This window comes from Triticum urartu, chromosome 1A (genome assembly GCF_056163025.1).
Source record: "Triticum urartu cultivar PI428250 chromosome 1A, HENAU_Tu73, whole genome shotgun sequence".
In the NCBI taxonomy this organism is placed as follows: Eukaryota; Viridiplantae; Streptophyta; class Magnoliopsida; order Poales; family Poaceae; genus Triticum; species Triticum urartu.
In genome coordinates this window covers 105,221,048-105,239,994 of record NC_141873.1, presented here as the reverse complement: position 1 = coordinate 105,239,994, position 18,947 = coordinate 105,221,048, and the positions used below count along the sequence as shown (strand labels likewise).

At 47.8% G+C, this 18,947-nt stretch overlaps 1 protein-coding gene and 1 pseudogene across 1 annotated transcript; both read right to left on the bottom strand.

Annotated features, from left to right (window-relative positions):
• Positions 1 to 8,215: 8,215 nt before the first annotated feature.
• On the bottom strand, positions 8,216 to 9,286 carry LOC147990262 (uncharacterized). The gene has a single exon (XM_087537755.1). The coding sequence runs from the start codon at positions 9,284 to 9,286 to the stop codon at positions 8,216 to 8,218; it is 1,071 nt and encodes a 356-aa protein (XP_087393881.1).
• A 1,118-nt stretch (positions 9,287 to 10,404) lies between these two features.
• Positions 10,405 to 11,584, bottom strand: LOC147990261 (uncharacterized; annotated as a pseudogene).
• Between the last annotated feature and the right edge of the window lie 7,363 nt (positions 11,585 to 18,947).

The following is an 18,947-nucleotide window of genomic DNA, read 5'->3' as shown; positions in this document are numbered from 1 at the left end:
CAACGAGCTAGTCAACTAGAGTCTCACTAGGGACACATTGTGGTCTATGTATTCACACATGTATTACGATTTCCGGATAATACAATTATAGCATGAATAATAGACAATTATCATGAACAAGGAAATATAATAATCATTTTATTATTGCCTCTAGGGCATATTTCCAACAGTCTCCCACTTGCACTAGAGTCAATCATCTAGTTACATTGTGATGAATCGAACACCCATGGAATTCTGGTGTTGATCATGTTTTGCTCTAAGGAGAGGTTTAGTCAACGGATCTGCTACATTCAGGTCCGTATGTACTTTACAAATCTCTATGTCTCCATTTTGAACACTTTCACGAATGGAGTTGAAGCGATGCTTGATATGCCTGGTCTTCCTGTGAAACTTGGGCTCCTTGGCAAGGGCAATAGCTCCAGTGTTGTCACAGAAGAGAGTCATCGGGCCCGACGCATTGGGTATGACTCCTAGGTCGGTAATGAACTCCTTCACCCAGACTGCTTCGTGTGCTGCCTCCGAGGCTGCCATGTACTCCGCTTCACATGTAGATCCCGCCACAACGCTTTGCTTGCAACTGCACCAGCTTACTGCCCCACCATTCAAAATATACACGTATCCGGTTTGTGACTTAGAGTCATCCAGATCTGTGTCGAAGCTAGCATCGACGTAACCCTTTACGACGAGCTCTTCGTCACCTCCATAAACGAGAAACATTTCCTTAGTCCTTTTCAGGTACTTCGGGATATTTTTGACCGCTGTCCAGTGTTCCATGACGGGATTACTTTGGTACCTTCCTACCAAACTCACGGCAAGGTTTACATCAGGTCTGGTACACAGCATAGCATACATGATAGACCCTATGGCTGAGGCATAGGGGACGACACTCATCTTTTCTCTATCTTCTGCCGTGGTCGGGCATTGAGCCAAGCTCAATCTCGTACCTTGCAATACAGGCAAGAACCCCTTCTTTGACTGATCCATTTTGAACTTCTTCAAAATCTTGTCAAGGTACGTACTCTGTGAAAGACCAATGAGGCGTCTCGATCTATCTCTATAGATCTTGATGCCTAATATATAAGCAGCTTCTCCAAGGTCCTTCATTGAAAAACACTTGTTCAAATAGGCCTTTATGCTTTCCAAGAATTCTATATCATTTCCCATCAACAGTATGTCATCCACATACAATATGAGAAATGCTACAGAGCTCCCACTCACTTTCTTGTAAATGCAGGCTTCTCTATAAGTCTGCATAAACCCAAACGCTTTGATCATCTCATCAAAGCGAATGTTCCAACTCCGAGATGCTTGCACCAGCCCATAAATCGAGTGTTGGAGCTTGCACACCTTGTCAGCATTCTTAGGATCGACAAAACCTTCCGGCTGCATCATATACAATTCTTCCTTAAGGAAACCATTAAGGAATGCCGTTTTGACGTCCATTTTCCATATCTCATAATCATAGAATGCGGCAATTGCTAACATGATTCGGACGGACTTCAGCTTCGCTACGGGTGAGAAAGTCTCATCGTAGTCAACCCCTTGAACTTGTCGATAACCCTTAGAGACAAGCCGAGCCTTATAGATGGTCACATTACCATCCGCGTCTATCTTCTTCTTAAAGATCCATTTATTTTCTATGGCTCGCCGATCAACGGGCAAGTCAGTCAAAGTCCATACTTCATTTTCATACATGGATCCTATCTCGGATTTCATGGCTTCCAGCCATTTGTCGGAATCCGGGCCCGCCATCGCTTCTTCGTAGTTCGAAGGTTCACCGTTATCTAACAACATGATTTCCAAGACAGGGTTGCCGTACCACTCTGGTGCGGAACGTGTCCTTGTGGACCTACGAAGTTCAGTAGCAACTTGATCTGAAGTTTCATGATCATCATCAACAACTTCCTCTCTAGTCGGTGTCGGCACCTCAGGAACATTTCCTTGAGCTGCGCCACTTACCGGTTCAAGAGGTAATACTTCATCAAGTTCTACCTTCCTCCCACTTATTTCTTTTGAGAGAAACTCCTTCTCTAGAAAGGACCCATTCTTGGCAACAAAGATCTTGCCTTCGGATCTGAGGTAGAAGGTATACCCAACAGTTTCTTTAGGGTATCCTATGAAGACGCATTTTTCTGACTTGGGTTCGAGCTTTTCAGGTTGAAGTTTCTTGACATAAGCATCGCATCCCCAAACTTTTAGAAACGACAGCTTAGGTTTTTTCCCAAACCATAATTCATACGGTGTCGTCTCAACGGATTTCGATGGAGCCCTATTTAAAGTGAATGTGGAAGTCTCTAAAGCATAGCCCCAAAATGATAGCGGTAAATCGGTAAGAGACATCATAGATCGCACCATATCTAATAGAGTGCGATTACGACGTTCGGACACACCATTACGCTGAGGTGTTCCAGGCGGCGTGAGTTGTGAAACTATTCCACATTTTCTTAAGTGTGTGCCAAATTCGTGACTCAAGTATTCTCCCCCACGATCTGATCGCAAGAACTTGATTTTCCTGTCACGTTGATTCTCAACCTCACTCTGAAATTCCTTGAACTTTTCAAAGGTCTCAGACTTGTGTTTCATTAAGTAGACATACCCATATCTACTCAAGTCATCAGTGAGGGTGAGGACATAAAGATAGCCACCGCGAGCCTCAACACTCATTGGACCGCACACATCAGTATGTATGATTTCCAATAAGTTGGTTGCTCGCTCCATTGTTCCTGAGAACGGAGTCTTGGTCATTTTACCCATGAGGCATGGTTCGCACATGTCAAATGATTCGTAATCAAGAGACTCTAAAAGTCCATCTGCATGGAGTTTCTTCATGCGTTTGACACCTATGTGACCAAGGCGGCAGTGCCACAAGTATGTGGGACTATCATTATCAACCTTACATCTTTTGGTATTCACACTATGAATATGTGTAGCATTACGCTCGAGATTCATTAAGAATAAACCATTCACCATCGGAGCATGACCATAAAACATATCTCTCATATAAATAGAACAACCATTATTCTCGGATTTAAATGAGTAGCCATCTCGTATTAAACGAGATCCTGATACAATGTTCATGCTCAAAGCTGGCACTAAATAACAATTATTGAGGTTTAAAACTAATCCCGTAGGTAAATGTAGAGGTAGCATGCCGACGGCGATCACATCGACCTTGGAACCATTCCCGACGCACATCGTCACCTCGTCCTTTGCCAGTCTCCGCTTATTCCGCAGCTCCTGCTTTGAGTTACAAATGTGAGCAACCGCACCGGTATCAAATACCCAGGAGCTACTACGAGTACTGGTAAGGTACACATCAATTACATGTATATCACATCTACCTTTTGTGATGCCGGCCTTCTTGTCCGCTAAGTATTTGGGGCAGTTCCGCTTCCAGTGACCACTTCCCTTGCAATAAAAGCACTCAGTCTCGGGCTTGGGTCCATTCTTTGGCTTCTTCCCGGCAGCTTGCTTACCGGGCGCGGCAACCCCCTTGCCGTCCTTCTTGAAGTTCTTCTTACCCTTGCCTTTCTTGAACTTAGTGGTTTTATTCACCATCAACACTTGATGTTCCTTTTTGACTTCTACCTCTGCTGATTTCAGCATTGCAAATACTTCAGGAATGGTCTTTTCCATCCCCTGCATATTGAAGTTCATCACAAAGCTCTTGTAGCTTGGTGGAAGCGAATGAAGGATTCTGTCAATGACCGCGTCATCCGGGAGATTAACTCCCAGCTGAGTCAAGCAGTTATGCAACCCAGACATTTTGAGTATGTGCTCACTGACAGAACTATTTTCCTCCATCTTACAGCTGAAGAACTTGTCGGAGACTTCATATCTCTCGACCCGGCATGAGCTTGGAAAACCATTTTCATCTCTTCGAACATCTCATATGCTCTGTGTCGCTCAAAACGCCTTTGGAGCCCCGGTTCTAAGCTGTAAAGCATGCCGCACTGAACGAGGAAGTAATCATCAGCATGTGTCTGCCAAGCGTTCATAATGTCTTGGTTCTGTGGGACGGGTGCGTCACCTAGCGGTGCTTCTAGGACATAATCTTTCTTGGTAGCTATGAGGATGAAACTCAGGTTCCGGACCCAGTCCGTATAGTTACTGCCATCGTCTTTCAGCTTGGTTTTCTCTAGGAACGCGTTGAAGTTGAGGACAACATTGGCCATTTGATCTACAAGACATATTGTAAAGATTTTAGACTAAGTTCATGATAATTAAGTTCATCTAATCAAATTATTCAATGAACTCCCACTTAGATAGACATCCCTCCAGTCATCTAAGTATAACATGATTCGAATTGACTAGGCCGTGTCCGATCATCACGTGAGACGGACTAGTCAACATCGATGAACATCTTCATGTTGATCGTATCTTCTATACGACTCATGCTCGACCTTTCGGTCTTCTGTGTTCCGAGGCCATGTCTGTACATGCTAGGCTCGTCAAGTCAACCTAAGTGTATTGCGTGTGTAAATCTGTCTTACACCCGTTGTATGTGAACGTTGGAATCTATCACACCCGATCATCATGTGGTGCTTCGAAACAACGAACTGTCGCAACGGCGCACAGTTAGGGGGAACACTTTCTTGAAATTATTATGAGGGATCATCTTATTTACTACCGTTGTTCTAAGTAAACAAGATTCAAAAACATGATAAACATCACATGCAATCAAATAATAGTGACTTGATATGGCCAATATCATATAGCTCCTTTGATCTCCATCTTGGGGCTCCATGATCATCTTGTCACCGGCATGACACCATGATCTCCATCATCGTGTCTCCATGAAGTTGCTCGCCAACTATTACTTCTACTACTATGGCTAACACGTTTAGCAATAAAGTAAAGTAATTTACATGGCGTTTCTCAATGACACGCAGGTCATACAAAAAATAAAGACAACTCCTATGGCTCCTGCTGGTTGTCATACTCATCGACATGCAAGTCGTGATTCCTATTACAAGAACATGATCAATCTCATACATCACATATATCATTCATCATTCATCACAACCTCTGGCCATATCACATCACAAAACACTTGCTGCAAAAACAAGTTAGACGTCCTCTAATTGTTGTTGCAAGTTTTTACGTGGCTGCTATAGGTTTCTAGCAAGAACATTTCTTACCTACGCCAAAACCACAACGTGAATTGCCAATTTCTATTTACCCTTCATAAGGACCCTGTTCACCGAATCCGATCTGACTAAAGTGGGAGAGACAGACACCCGCCAGCCACCTTATGCAACTAGTGCATGTCAATCAGTGGAACCGGTCTCACGTAAGCGTACGTGTAAGGTTGGTCCGGGCCGCTTCATCCCACGATGCCGCCGAATCAAGATAAGACTAGTAACGGCAAGCAAATTGACAATATCTACGCCCACAACTACTTTGTGTTCTACTCGTGCATAGTAACTACGCATAGACCTAGCTCATGATGCCACTGTTGGGGATCGTAGCAGAAAACAAAAAAATTCCTACGTTTCACCAAGATCAATCTATGGAGTCAACTAGCAACAAGAGGAGAGTGCATCTACATACCCTTGTAGATCACGAGCGTAAGCGTTCAAGAGAACGGGGATGATGGAGTCGTACTCGCTGTGATCCAAATCACCGATGACCAAGCGCCGAACGGACGGCACCTCCGCGTTCAACACACGTACGGAGTGGATGACGTCTCCTCCTTCTTGATCCAGCAAGGGGAAAGGAGAGGTTGATGAAGATCCAACAGCACGACGGCGTGGTGGTGGATGCAGCAGTGAACGCAGCAGGGCTTCGCCGAGCTTCTGCGAGAGGGAGAGGTGTAGCAGGGGAGAGGGAGGCGCCAAGACTTGAGGTGCGGCTGCCCTCCCTCCTTCTCCCCTTTATATAGGCCCCCTAGGGGGGTGCGCCGGCCCTAGGAGATGGGATCTCCTAGGGGGGGCGGCGTCCAAGGGGGTAGAGTACCCCCCAAGGCAAGTGGAGGCGCCCCCTCCCCTATGGTTCCCAACCCTAGGCGCATGGGGGGCCCAAGGGGGGGGCGCACCAGCCCACTATGGGCTGGTTCCCCTCCCCACTTCAGCCCATGGGGCCCTCCGGGATGGGTGGCCCCACCCGGTGGACCCCCGGGACCCATCCGGTGGTCCCGGTACAATACCAGTGACCCCGAAACTTTCCCGATGGCCGAAACTACACTTCCTATATATAATTCTTCACCTCCGAACAATTCCGGAACTCCTCGTGACGTCCAGGATCTCATCCGGGACTCCGAACAACTTTCGGATTACTGCATACTCATATCTATACAACCCTAGCGTCATCGAACCTTAAGTGTGTAGACCCTATGGGTTCGGGAGACAAGCAGACATGACCGAGACGACTCTCCGGTCAATAACCAACAGCGGGATCTGGATACCCATGTTGGCTCCCACATGCTCCTCGATGATCTCATCGGATGAACCACGATGTCGAGGACCTAATCAATCCCGTACTCAATTCCCTTTGTCAATCGGTACGTTACTTGCCTGAGACTCGATCGTCGGTATCCCAATACCTTGTTCAGTCTCGTTACCGGCAAGTCACTTTACTCGTACCGTAATGCATGATCCCATGATCAACCACTTGATCACATTGAGCTCATTATGATGATGCATTACTGAGTGGGCCCAGAGATACCTCTCCGTCATACGGAGTGACAAATCCCAGTCTCAATTCGTGCCAACCCAACAGACACTTTCGGAGGTACCTGTAATGTACCTTTATAGTCACCCAGTTACGTTGTGACGTTTGGCACACCCAAGGCACTCCTACGGTATCCGGGAGTTGCACAATCTCATGGTCTAAGAAAATGATACTTGACATCCAGAAAAGCTACAGCAAACGAACTACACGATCTTTGTGCTATGCTTAGGTTTGGGTCTTGTCCATCACATCATTCTCCTAATGATGTGATCCCGTTATCAATGACATCCCCATGTCCATAGCCAGGAAACCATGACTATCTGTTGATCAACGAGCTAGTCAACTAGAGGCTCACTAGGGACACATTGTGGTCTATGTATTCACACATGTATTACGATTTCCAGATAATACAATTATAGCATGAATGATAGACAATTATCATGAACAAGGAAATATAATAATCATTTTATTATTGCCTCTAGGGCATATTTCCAACATGAAGCTCATCCTTGTTTGGGTTCGCAAAGATGCCCGCATCGCCAGCATAAAAGGGAGATCCTACATCTGGCCGTTCTGGCAGCAATGGGCTTGAGGATGCCTCGTCGGGAGGCGAGTTGGAGAATCTGCTGAAGAGGGTCAATGGCCTAGATGAAAAGCATCGGAGATACCAGATCGCCCTGGCGGAGGCCCTTTGCGTGTCTGAACATCCTTCCGGGGTTTCCGTTAAGTAACACTCTTGAAGAAGAGGACGATAGGGAGAGACATATCCAGTCTCGCCATCACTGCCCAAAGCCAAGGCGTTGCATGACCTCCAATAGGAAGGCCCAATTTATGGAGTCGAAGGCTTTTGAAATGTCCAGCTTGAGGAAGAGGCTTGGGATGTTACGACGATGTAGGTCCTTTATGAGATTCTGTACATGCAAGAAGTTGTCGTGGATGGATCGCTTCTGCACAAAGGCACTTTGGCATTTGGATACCAGTGAAGGCAGGATCAGGGCCAGTCTGTTGGCGAGGAGCTTGGAGAAGATCTTGGAAAGGCTATGAATGAGGCTGATTGGTCTGTAGTCTCCGACCATCCGAGCGTCTGCTTTTTTTGGAGCAGAATGATGTTTGCTGAGTTGATGAGGGAGGCACCGTCACCGCGGAGATTAGCAAGCTGGAGGATTGCTTGAACGACATCATACCGGATGATCTCCCAACATGTTTTGAAGAAGGCTCCAATAAACCCGTCTGGGCCAGGCGCTTTGACAAAGGGCAGCGAAAAAACCGCGTCTTTTATCTCTTCCTCGTCGAAAGGCGCATCAAGCTCCGAGAGATCATGCGAGGTTATCTCGAGGTTGTCCCAAATTAAGCTTGAACGTCGTGGCGTGGGGGAGCCCAAATGGCCCTGGAAGTGGGAAAGGAGCACCTGCTCTTTATCTTCCGCCGTGACGGCAACACCGTGATCCGAGTGCAGCGACTGGATGAAGTTTTTCCGCCGTCGCCCATTCACCTTGGCATGGAAAAACTTAGAGTTGACATCGCCCAGCCTGATACCCGTAAGTCATGCGCGTTGGCGCAACTTAACCTTCTGGAAGGATAGGAGGCCGAGATAAGAAAGCTTAAGCCTGCGTCTTAGCTCCAGCTCTGCAGGGGAGAGGGCCCTCCCCTCCTCGGCAATGTCAAGCCTCCAGATTACCTCCTTTGCAATGCCAATCTGAGTGTTGAGGACTCCGACTGTATCTCTTTGCCATTTCTTGAGAGCTTTTGCAGTCCGTGTCAATTTGATGTGGATCTTTCGGATTGCATTGGTTGACTGCACTGGTTTATTCCAGGCCATGGCCATCGCTTCCTTGAAACCAGGTAGCCCAAGCCAAAACTCTTCAAACTTGAAGGACGGGCGCCGCCGCACCTCCGTGTCCCCCAGGAGGAGCAGCGGTGCATGATCCGAGCAGGCAAATGAGATGGCCTGGAGGTGGGCATTTGGAAAAAGCTCATCCCAATCGTCGGAGTGGAAGAAATGATCAATCTTTGTTAGCACCGAGTTTTCTTGAGCATTGGACCATGTGAATTTATGGCCTGAAAGCCGCATCTCTTTAAGCTCGAGGTGATTTAGCGCGGAGCGGAAACTGCCAATGAGGCGGTTGTTAATGTTTTGGTTGTTCTTGTCAGCCGCTTTGGTGATCAGGTTGAAGTCGCCAAGAATGAGCCACCGGGGCTTCACCACATGCTTCAGCCCTCTGAGCTCGTTGATGAAAAGCAGCTTGTCTTGCTCCCCCTGAGGGCCGTATACACAGGACAGGGTCCAATCAAGGCCATCAGCCAGCATGGTGACGGTGGCCGAAATGGATCCATGCGTTGCCTGGAAGTCCGAAAGGCGGAAGAAAGTGTCGGAGACGGCCATGATCATGCCCCCCCTTGACCCGATGGCCGGGAGGACATGGTAGTTAGCAATGAAGGAGGGGCCAAGCATGGTTGCAATGAGGGAATCATCGACGTGATCGAGCTTGGTCTCTTGGAGGCACACAATGGTGGCTTGGTAGTCGCGGATAAGGTCGCGCACGGCGTCACGACGGGTAGGGGCGTTGAGGCCACGCACATTCCAGCACAGAAGCTTGACATTAGGTTGCGCCATATGGGGAAATGTAGATCACGCTGGGTTCGAATACAAGTAACATGCATTGAGGAGGCACACACGGATGCCAGGTCGCGGTTGCGTTGGCACGGAGTTGCAAACACAGGGACGACATAACTGGAAAGGAAGCAGCAAAGACAGTGCTACGAGCTACGACACGCATGGTAGGACTACACATTGGCAACAACGATGGCCTCACTGGCAGTTGCCTTCTTCTTTCCTGGCTTGTTCTTGGCCGCCTTGACATGCTTCGCAAGGTTCTCGATTGCTTGGATGATAGGAGCAGCAAGAGGCGTGTTGAACAGCGCCTCGTAGGCTAACTGAACCCCAACATCCATGTCCGATTCCGGGCCGAGCAGGTTGCATGCGCGGGCAATCAGCTCCTGGACCGCCGAACTGCCCTGGAGGCACTGCCGCGTCTTCCTCTGAGCAATCCGCCCGCTCCTACGAGGCGAGGAGAGATTGATGCCTCTGGATCCTCGGATCTTGGCTGGCTTCGGCACCGGGGCAGGCAACAGGGGCGCTGCCGGGGGGGCGGCGATGGAGACCAAGAAACGGCCCAGCTCGCCGACAGCAGGCGAGAGAGAGCTCTCCGGCGCCACGCCATCAGTATGCGTGGGTGCACCCGCCAGCATCGAAACAGCATCGCCAAAGCTGCCCGCCTGGACAAGGGAGGTTGGAGAGGAGTCTAACCCTGACGACGCAGCCAAGGCATCGAGGACAGGAGAGGCCGACGACGGGGGCACCACAGGCGAGACGAGGTAGGGTCCCAGGAGCGCCACGGGCGGCAGGGGCGAGGCCACCGGAGTGCGTCTAGGAGTGTCGCAGCAGGGAGACGAGTGGACCGCTGTCGCCGGAGAAGCGCAGCGGCTCTCAAACGCCAAGCCGGACAGGGGAGGCCGGGCGCCAAAACCCGGAGGGCCGTCATCGATGCTGAGCGCTCCCAGAGCGCCACAAGGCCCGTCGGACCAGGCTTCCATCCCCATAGCCACAGGTGCGGACGTGCCGAACTCCAGGAGCTGAGGCGGCACCTGACCGACAGCGGCCGAAGCCGAGGCAGCCGCAGCCGGCAGGACGATAAGGCGTCGCAGCTTGGCTGCCTCCCGAAGCACAACCTCTCACAGCGCCAGCCGCTCGTCAGCCTCCTTGCCACCAAAGACCCGTCTGACCTTGGCCTCGGCCATCGCCACCACTCCCATCTTCCTGAAGCAGCCCACGGCCGTGGAGGAGTCGGCCGCATGGCGCCGCCCGCCACCGTCCTGACGGCCAGCCGCACGATCGACGCGCCGTCGCGGGGAGCGGGATCGTGGCTGCGCAACGACCTCTCCGTGGCCGCGCGAGGCCCGCCCATCGCCAGGGCCACCCGACCGGCCGTCATGGTCGTCGCCTTCATCATCGCGCCTCCACGGACGCTGCTCGTGGCATGCGTCGGCGCCGCCACCACTGGCACGGCCGCGCGGTGTACCCCGCACCATGGTGCCGCGGGAGTCGAACTCGCCAGGGATGATGACGTCGTCAGAGGACACAGGAGCATGGCCGTCGATGGTTCCGCGGTGGCAAGGCGGGAACACAGATGTCGGAGGGGAGTATGCCACATGCTGGCCATCTTGCGTCTCCGCGTCGTGAGGGGCTGAAGTGTAGTCCTCAACCCGTAGTAGGTGGACGATGACGCGGAAGGTGGCACCACGCAGGCAGCGCGCCGGCTGCCGCGCCGAGATTGTGACGCCATCGGGTGCACACGACGTGAAGGTCAGCCAGACCACCTTCGGGATTCTGCTCGGATTGGTCGTCCACGCCCAGAGACCGATGTCACGCGTGTCCGACATGGAGATGGAGCGCTCATCCATGACGTCCAGCGCGCAGGTGCGGCCGATGACGCGCCCGATGATGGAATGCGCGCACGCCGTCGAGGATGAGGCGCGCGCGGTAAGGCATGGCCGCGCCAAGCGCGTGCGCCAGTGGCCTCCAAGGCTTGATGAAGACCCGTGTGCCGTCGCCCATTCGGAGCCGGCCCTTGTCCAGCGCAGCTGTGCAGAGCTCCTTGCTCTCGAACTTGAGGAGGAACTCCTCCGGGTAGTGGCTGCTGACGGCGACGTCACCCCGTCTCAGGCAAAGACGGTCACGCAGCAGCCGCTCCACCACCGCCGGGGCCAGACGACGAGGGGCGTCCACCGCCCAGGCAATGGCGGCCGTCTGCTCCCAGGTGCGTCGGTCGCGGTCGATGCCGAAGGTGGCCGCGATGATGCAGGTATCCTCCTCTGCCCTGGACTCCGGCGCGCCAAGGCCATGCTGAGCCATGTCCCGCGGAGGCGGAGTCGGGAGGGGAGGAGGGCAGTCCAGGCGGGAGGCGACCACGTCAGCCCAGGAGCGCCCCGAGCGCGACTGTAGGAAGGCAGAGGGCGGGGCGGGGGCGAAGGGGGCGGCGGCTCGTCGCGTGCAGTGCAGAAACGAGCGGGATGGCCTGAGTGGTCGCAAGCAAGGCAGCGCAGGGGCTCACGGCAGGAGCGGGCGCGATGGTGCTTGCTGAGGCAACGAAAACATCTCCCCGCGTCCTCCTTAAGAAGAGCAGCTTCCTCTCTTCGGCCAGGCTGTCGCCGAGCCCGGCCGAATGCCCGTCGCGTCGGCGTAAAGAAGCGTCCCGTCGCGGACGGCGCCTCGAGCCCACCGTCGTCCAGGAAGCGGCGCGCCCATCCTCCTCTGTCTCAGGTACTGGCCCGCCTTGAATGCATCCGCCATGAATGCCCCCGGCAGGCGCAACCATCATGGAGCGGAGCCGGGGCGCCTTGAATGCCACCAGAGGCGCGCAGGAGCCGGAGCCCCCCGCCGAGTCGCACGCGCAAACAGGCGAGGCAGGGCGTGGCAGCGACTCCGGGGCCGGCAGATCGGAGGCGGACTGGATCTGGCTTACCGGGAGGTCGACGAGGCTTGAAGCAACGATGATGGAGCCCTGGCGCTGGGAGAGGAACCAAGGGGCCTGCGGCGCGAGGATGGTTGGCCGGAAGGGGGGTGGGGGTAGGCTGGCCGGCGGCATCCGCAACGGGGGCGGCGGCGGAAGGGCCGCCGAGCGCGTCACATGAGCAACGGTCATATCGATTGATCAGCTAACACTTGATAATGTAACATGTAGCAACCCATCGCCGTTACGGGCATGGTCATATTTAGCACGTCATTGTGTTTATATATGTACATATATGTGATAATTGATACGTCCGTTTCTGATTTTTATTAAATTGGGTATGTTTAGGGCACATCTAAATGTGCCCAATTAAGTGATTCAATCAAACTATAAAAGAAAGAAAAAAGGTGAAAGAAAACACTTGCATAAATCATTGTGTAAAATCAATGATATATGATTTAGATGTTTCATACTTAGGACACATCTAAATGTGTTTTATGAAAATTATATTAAATTATATATGCGAGTACCGCATGGGTCGTCCTTGCGCACCAACTTGCATCGATATTGACAACAATATATATGCACGTTACGTACGTGTACGATCTAGCTCGATCAGCTAACACTTAATGTAACATTTGTCAAAAAAAACACTTAATGTAACATGTTGCAACCCATGGTCATTACCAACCTCAGCTATAAACGTGACGGTGGGAGAGGTTGAGGGGAGGGCGGGGCGGCAAGATGGAGGCAGGCGGCTAGGGCTGGGTAGGTCGGGGAGAGGAGTAAGAGGAGACGTTGTGCGCAGGGAGGAAGAACAAAGAGAGAAGCAAGAAGACGATGCGCGCACGATGACAGTTAGATGCGGATCATACGTCCCACGAAATCAACTGGGCTGAAGTTTTGTGAGCTACCTGTTAGATAGGTGTTCCAATACAAGGTGAACGTAAAAAGTTTGCGTAGTAGTTTAAGAAGAAACAAGTTCGAGTTAGTGTAGTTGTCTAATAAAAAAATTTGAACAACACAATACAGACACATACGCACATATATACGCGCATACGCTCATTCATATCAAACACACACATGCGTACTCTACCTTTATCAGCATCTTCAAGAGACTGAGCCGGTACATCATCTTGAGATTGATAAAATTACCATAAACTCCTTCATAGTCGACTGGAACGTCTCATCCCATTGACGCACATCGCCGCAAGGCTTGAAAATAAATTCAGGAAAATGCGAGCACCAATGTCAAGTCTAGGACTTGAACTCTGGTGGTGTGGATATCACTGTCCTTCTAACGATCCAACCACAGGTTAATTCTCATGTACTTGTATTCTTAGTTGCCACGAAAAATTGATGAAGAAAAAACAAAAAATATATCTTACCTTAGAGACGAGGGATGATTTTGTACCGCTTGAGCAATACGATTTTCTCCATCATAAACTAATAACATATTTGTTATTCTTTCACATGATATATAACTAGGCGGCTTTCTGCCCACTGCTTCTTAAGATTTCAAGTTTGAACAAGATTGCTCCGCTGATGCGAAAGCTCAAAGAAGGCAACGAGCATTGCCCACGGCGCGCATCGGTGGATGCAAAAGGAAGAGGTGTGATTTCTTGAAGAACTTGTCTGTAATTTCTTATTCTTGTATGAAAGTTCTTGTAGGAGTTGGATTTATCTAATACATATAGCCTTAGACGTTTTTGGGGGAAAGCCGATACTTTCTCCGTCCTTAAAAAAGTGTACTTTCAAATTTGTTTTTTTACTAATTCAACTTTGTTGAAAAGTCAAATTTTTTTATGTTTGACCATATTTATACAATAGTAGACCAACATTTATGCCATCAAATTAGTAGCATTAGATTCATGATAAAAATATATTTTCATCATATACCTATTTGGTTTCACAAGCATTGATATATTTTTGCACAAATTCGGTCAAACTTTGAGATAGTTTGACCCTCCAACAAAGTTGGAGGTACACTCTTTTAAGTACGGAGGGAGTATATAACTAGAATTTAAGCACCTCGTAATTTAGAGCTGCATGGACATTAATTGATAAAAGTGGTTATATGTAATAACTCATCATAAAACAGAGTACAAAAGAGAGAATTGTGTTGCCCACCACTCTACATGCCCACAATCCTGGATTGATTGAATAAATGTAACAAAAATGTAAACATCTTATTTATGTGAATTGATATCCTAGTTGTGCACGAAATTGGATGTAATATTAAGGAGCCTAATATTAAACCGTCACATCCATATAATATGTACTATATTTTCACCTTAATGATTGCAATCTATAGAAAAAAATAGATTAACGCATTTTTTATGGATATATGGAAGACTTGGGCTTTTGAGAGAAGTGAATAAATTTAGGTGTTTCTAGGGGAATGAACAATTTTGGGGGTTTTATTAGGTGAATGAACCACAAATAGTTTTTTTGTTATTGTTGAGAATCGGACAAAAAGTAGTTTTTTTAGGAAAGGACAAAAGTAATTTTGGTGATTCCTATTTACCGCTTATGCGCTAGTTCCTATTGTTGCTGCAACTAGCTCACACCCTACGTTCTACTTTGGGCACAGCCCGTTAACCATTTTTCTTCTTTTATCGTTCGCGCCATATGTTAGCATCATTGTTTTTCACCACCGGTTTTCAGAACCATCTAGAAGGTTCCACCAGGTTTTTTGGGACATTTTTTCCTAGTTCCAGGACGGATGTTCATTTGTTTTCTTCTTTTTCATTTTTTCAAATTTGCAAATATTTTCAAATTCAAGAAACACTTTTTCTTCAAATTTCTCGAACTTTTTTAAAATTCTTGTACTTTTTCAAATTCATGAACATTTTTCAAAATCACAATTTTCTTCAAGTTGATGAACATTTTTCAAAATCATGAATTTTTTGATTTGTTTTTTTTCTAAATCATGAACTTTATTCAAATTCGTAAACATTGTTTAAATTCACAACTTATTTAAAATTCGCGAGGAATTCTTTAAATTCATGACCTTTTTCAAATTCATGAACATTTTTCAAATTATATACTTTTATTAAAATTTAATTTTTAGGAAATTCATTTTCGGTAATAAATCGTTTGAAATAAAAAAAATCTGTCAAGTGATACACTTGTAGAGATCGCGAGCGGTTGCTAAGTTTTTTTAGGCGTACGACAAAGCTAGTTGTAATTGCAGAATTAGTACAGGTAGCAGTCAAAGTTAAAGGGTCGCGGGCCATGTAGAGTGTTAAGATTAATTAACTAAATGTTAATTAAGGTTAATCATCACTCTTTCCCTATTGGCGACCGTATGACGGTTGCTCCTGGAGGGTTGTCTTTACCCAGAAGGCACCTTTTCACATGCTATATATGTAACCCTGAAAGTGCGTTATATCGATTAGAGGGGGGTGAATAGGCGATTTTTATGTATTCTTCACTGAGGAATTTGCAGGTGCGGAAATTCCTTAGCGAAGAACTGCTAGCAGCGGAATAAGTACTCAAAAGTAAACACAACAGAACGCAAGCATAGTCATCATGATGAAATGAAGACAGGCAGAGAGTACAGAAAGCGTAAGCACAGGATAACATAGGATGAAGACAAACAGACTGAAGAAATTGAACTGATGAAATTGAGAAAATCTTCAGTCAAAGTCTTCAAGCACAGATATGAACAAGTACACAACACGGTTATGAGGAAATGAAAGAGTTGAGGAAATAGAACCAGTAAGCTTGGTGAAGACAATGATTTGGTAGACCAGTTCCAACTGTTGTCTCAGTTGTACGTCTGGTTAGGGCGGCTAAGTATTTAAACCTGAGGACACATAGTCCCGGACACCCAGTCCTGAACACGCAGCTCAGGACACTCAGTCCTCACCGTATTCCCCTTGAGCTAAGGTCACACAGACCTCGCCCAACCACTCGTGGTAAGTCTTCAGGTGACTTCCGAAACTTCACAAACTTGGTTAGTCGGCGATCCACAATTCCTCTTGGATGCTCTAGACCATGACGCCTAACCGTCTGGAAGAAGTACAGTCTTCAAAGGTAACAAGTGTCAGAACCACGCAGGATCAATCTCTTCAGTGATGCTCAGTCACTTGGGGTTTGTAGGTGTTTGGGTTTTGGGTTTTCCTCACTTGATGATTTTCGCTCAAAGTCCTCGGAGGATGGGTTGCTCTCAAATGAAAAGTGTCAGTTTCTCTCGGAGCAGCCAACCAGCTAGTGGTTGTAGGGGGCGACTATTTATAGCCTAGGGAGCAACCCGACATGATAAGACATAAATGCCCTTCAATGATATGACCGTTAGGTGGATAGATATTTTGGGACAGCTGGCTTATAGCACATCAACGGTCGGAATTTTGAGTAGCAAAATCCTCAGGGCTATCATGTTCCTCACTGTGTAGGTAATCCGCACTGGCGAATTCCTAACTCCTCAGTCAGAACAAATTCCTCAGAAACCAGAAGAACTTCGTCTCTGTCACTAAGGAATATGACTGGACTGTATGAGATTTCCAATGGCTTCACTAGAAGGGATTGGTAGGTGTAGGATTTTGAGTTGAGCATCACATGGAAATTTTTCCTTACTATTTCCTCGACCCCCTTTAACAGTACGGTGTTTCCTATGACTCAAGAAAAAGAAAATGAAACTATGAAAACAAAAGTCTTCACGCTTCATGTTCATCGAATGAATACCAAGTCTTCAAGGTCACACCAATTTCTTCACTTTCAAAGTCTTCAGAAATCCAAAGTCTTCAGTCGAAGAACTTCATTTTTAGGGGTCGACTTTCTCTGTAAATATCAAACTCCTTATAGACCTGTGTACACTCACAAAAGGGGCACTAGATGCACTTACAATCTCCCCCCTTTTTGGTGATTGATGACAATATAGGTTAAGTTTTCAATGGGGATAAGCATATGAAGTGTAAGTACTGATATTGAGGAATTTGATTGCAAGATATAGAAGAACTCCCCCTGAATATGTGCATGGTGATGTATTTGCTTTTGAAGCATTGCACACTTGAAGAGTAGAATCATGGAGATCTCCCCCTATATCTTGTAATTCATACACGCATTTGACATATCACAATGAAGAATTTGAAATGCATGATGAAATATGGTGACTGATGTAATTCAGCATGCGTGCGTTAGCATATATGAGGAATAAGCATGCGGAAACACATATCAAAAGTATCAGAGCACCATCGGGTTTAAGTTTACAACTCGATCCAATAAAGTCTCAGAAGAACGAGAGTTGTAACTTAACAAAAAAACGCCCATATAGAAAGACCCGCTTGAAGACTAACTCAAAATTCTCCCCCTTTGTCATCAAATGACCAAAAGGATCGAATATGAGGACTAACGCCCCTGAGGAATATCAAGATGATGAAGGAGCGCCAGCGTTGTTGGGGTCGTTTGTCGTGGAAGGGCCTGCCGCAGTGTCGTCCAAGTCTTCATTCTCATCGGTGTCTCGTGATGAAGAATATGAGATGGCCACCAAGGAAGGAACCTTGACCTTCTTGAATTTCTTCGGTGGAGGTGCAAACTAGTCAAAATCTTCCTTAAGACCCATTTTCTTCAGATCTTCTTCACCATACAGATGTGATAAGACAGCCCAGGTGCGACCGAAAATTTCATGGAGGTAGTAATGGTTTTTCTTCACTGCATTATGTGTAGCACTCATGTTGTGAAGAATAGAACCAAACTGACGCTTAACCCATTTATGGTTTCGATCCACCTTCTGGTGAAGACTAAGAAGTAGTTCACGGTCAGTCATCACACATGGAGCTGTGGCTTGAGGAGAAGACTTGGGTGCATTGGCAGAGTCATGTGTGGTAGAGTCATCATTGGTGGAATAAGATGCAGCGTTGCGAAACTGTCCATCCAATGGACGAATGCCTTCATCTATAACAGCTGGTGACTTGCCCTTTTCATCAACTGACGAATAGGTCTGCTTGAGGACTTCAATCAGGGCAAGTAGCTGAGGTGATTATGGAAATTAGCTTTGTAGTTGAGTGAAGACCTTGTCCTGAGGAATCTCATAATCCAAGGTGCATAAGGCTTCAGCTCAAACGGAGAAAGTGCAACATTTACCAAAGTCCTCATGAAGAACTCGTGATAATTGATAGGAATGCCATGGACGATATTGAATACCAGATTCTTCATGATGCCAACAATTTCCTCATCAGATGAGTCGTGGCCTTTGATGGGACTCATGGTCCCCGTTAGAATGCGATAGACAGTTCTGGGCACATAAAGTAATTCCTTCACGAGGAATTTGGTTCATGGGGCCTGACCTGGCTTCAAAGGTTTCATCAGAACTTGCATGTAGTGATTTGTAAGCTCCGATTCACTGTAAATGCAACGAGCTTCTTCAAGGGGAGGACTGAGTGGTAAGGCACGAAGCAATTCAGTAGCTGGTGTTGTGTAGTGAGTGTTCTCAGACATCCAGTCCAGCACCCATGAATTCACATCTTCAGAATCTCCTGTGATGTGCAGCGTCGCATAAAATTGAAGAATCAGTTCTTCATTCCAATCGCAGATGTCAGAACAGAAGTTTAATAGGCCAGTGTCGTGAAGAACACTGAGGACTGGCATGAAGCACGGCAGAGATTCCATATCCACGTGAGGAATGTGCTCATGGTAGAAGATTTTGTTTTTGTTGAACATCACTGAGGAATAGAAATTGGCTTGGCTGGCTGTCCAGAAACGCCTCTTCCTACTGCGAGCAGAGTCATAAGGGTTGTAGTCTGCGAAGAATACGTGCTCGCC

What these genes read in the sequence shown, in the direction of transcription:
- LOC147990262 (XM_087537755.1), bottom strand. Translation starts at nt 9,286, where the DNA reads ATGGCGCAACCTAATGTCAAGCTTCTGTGCTGGAATGTGCGTGGCCTC.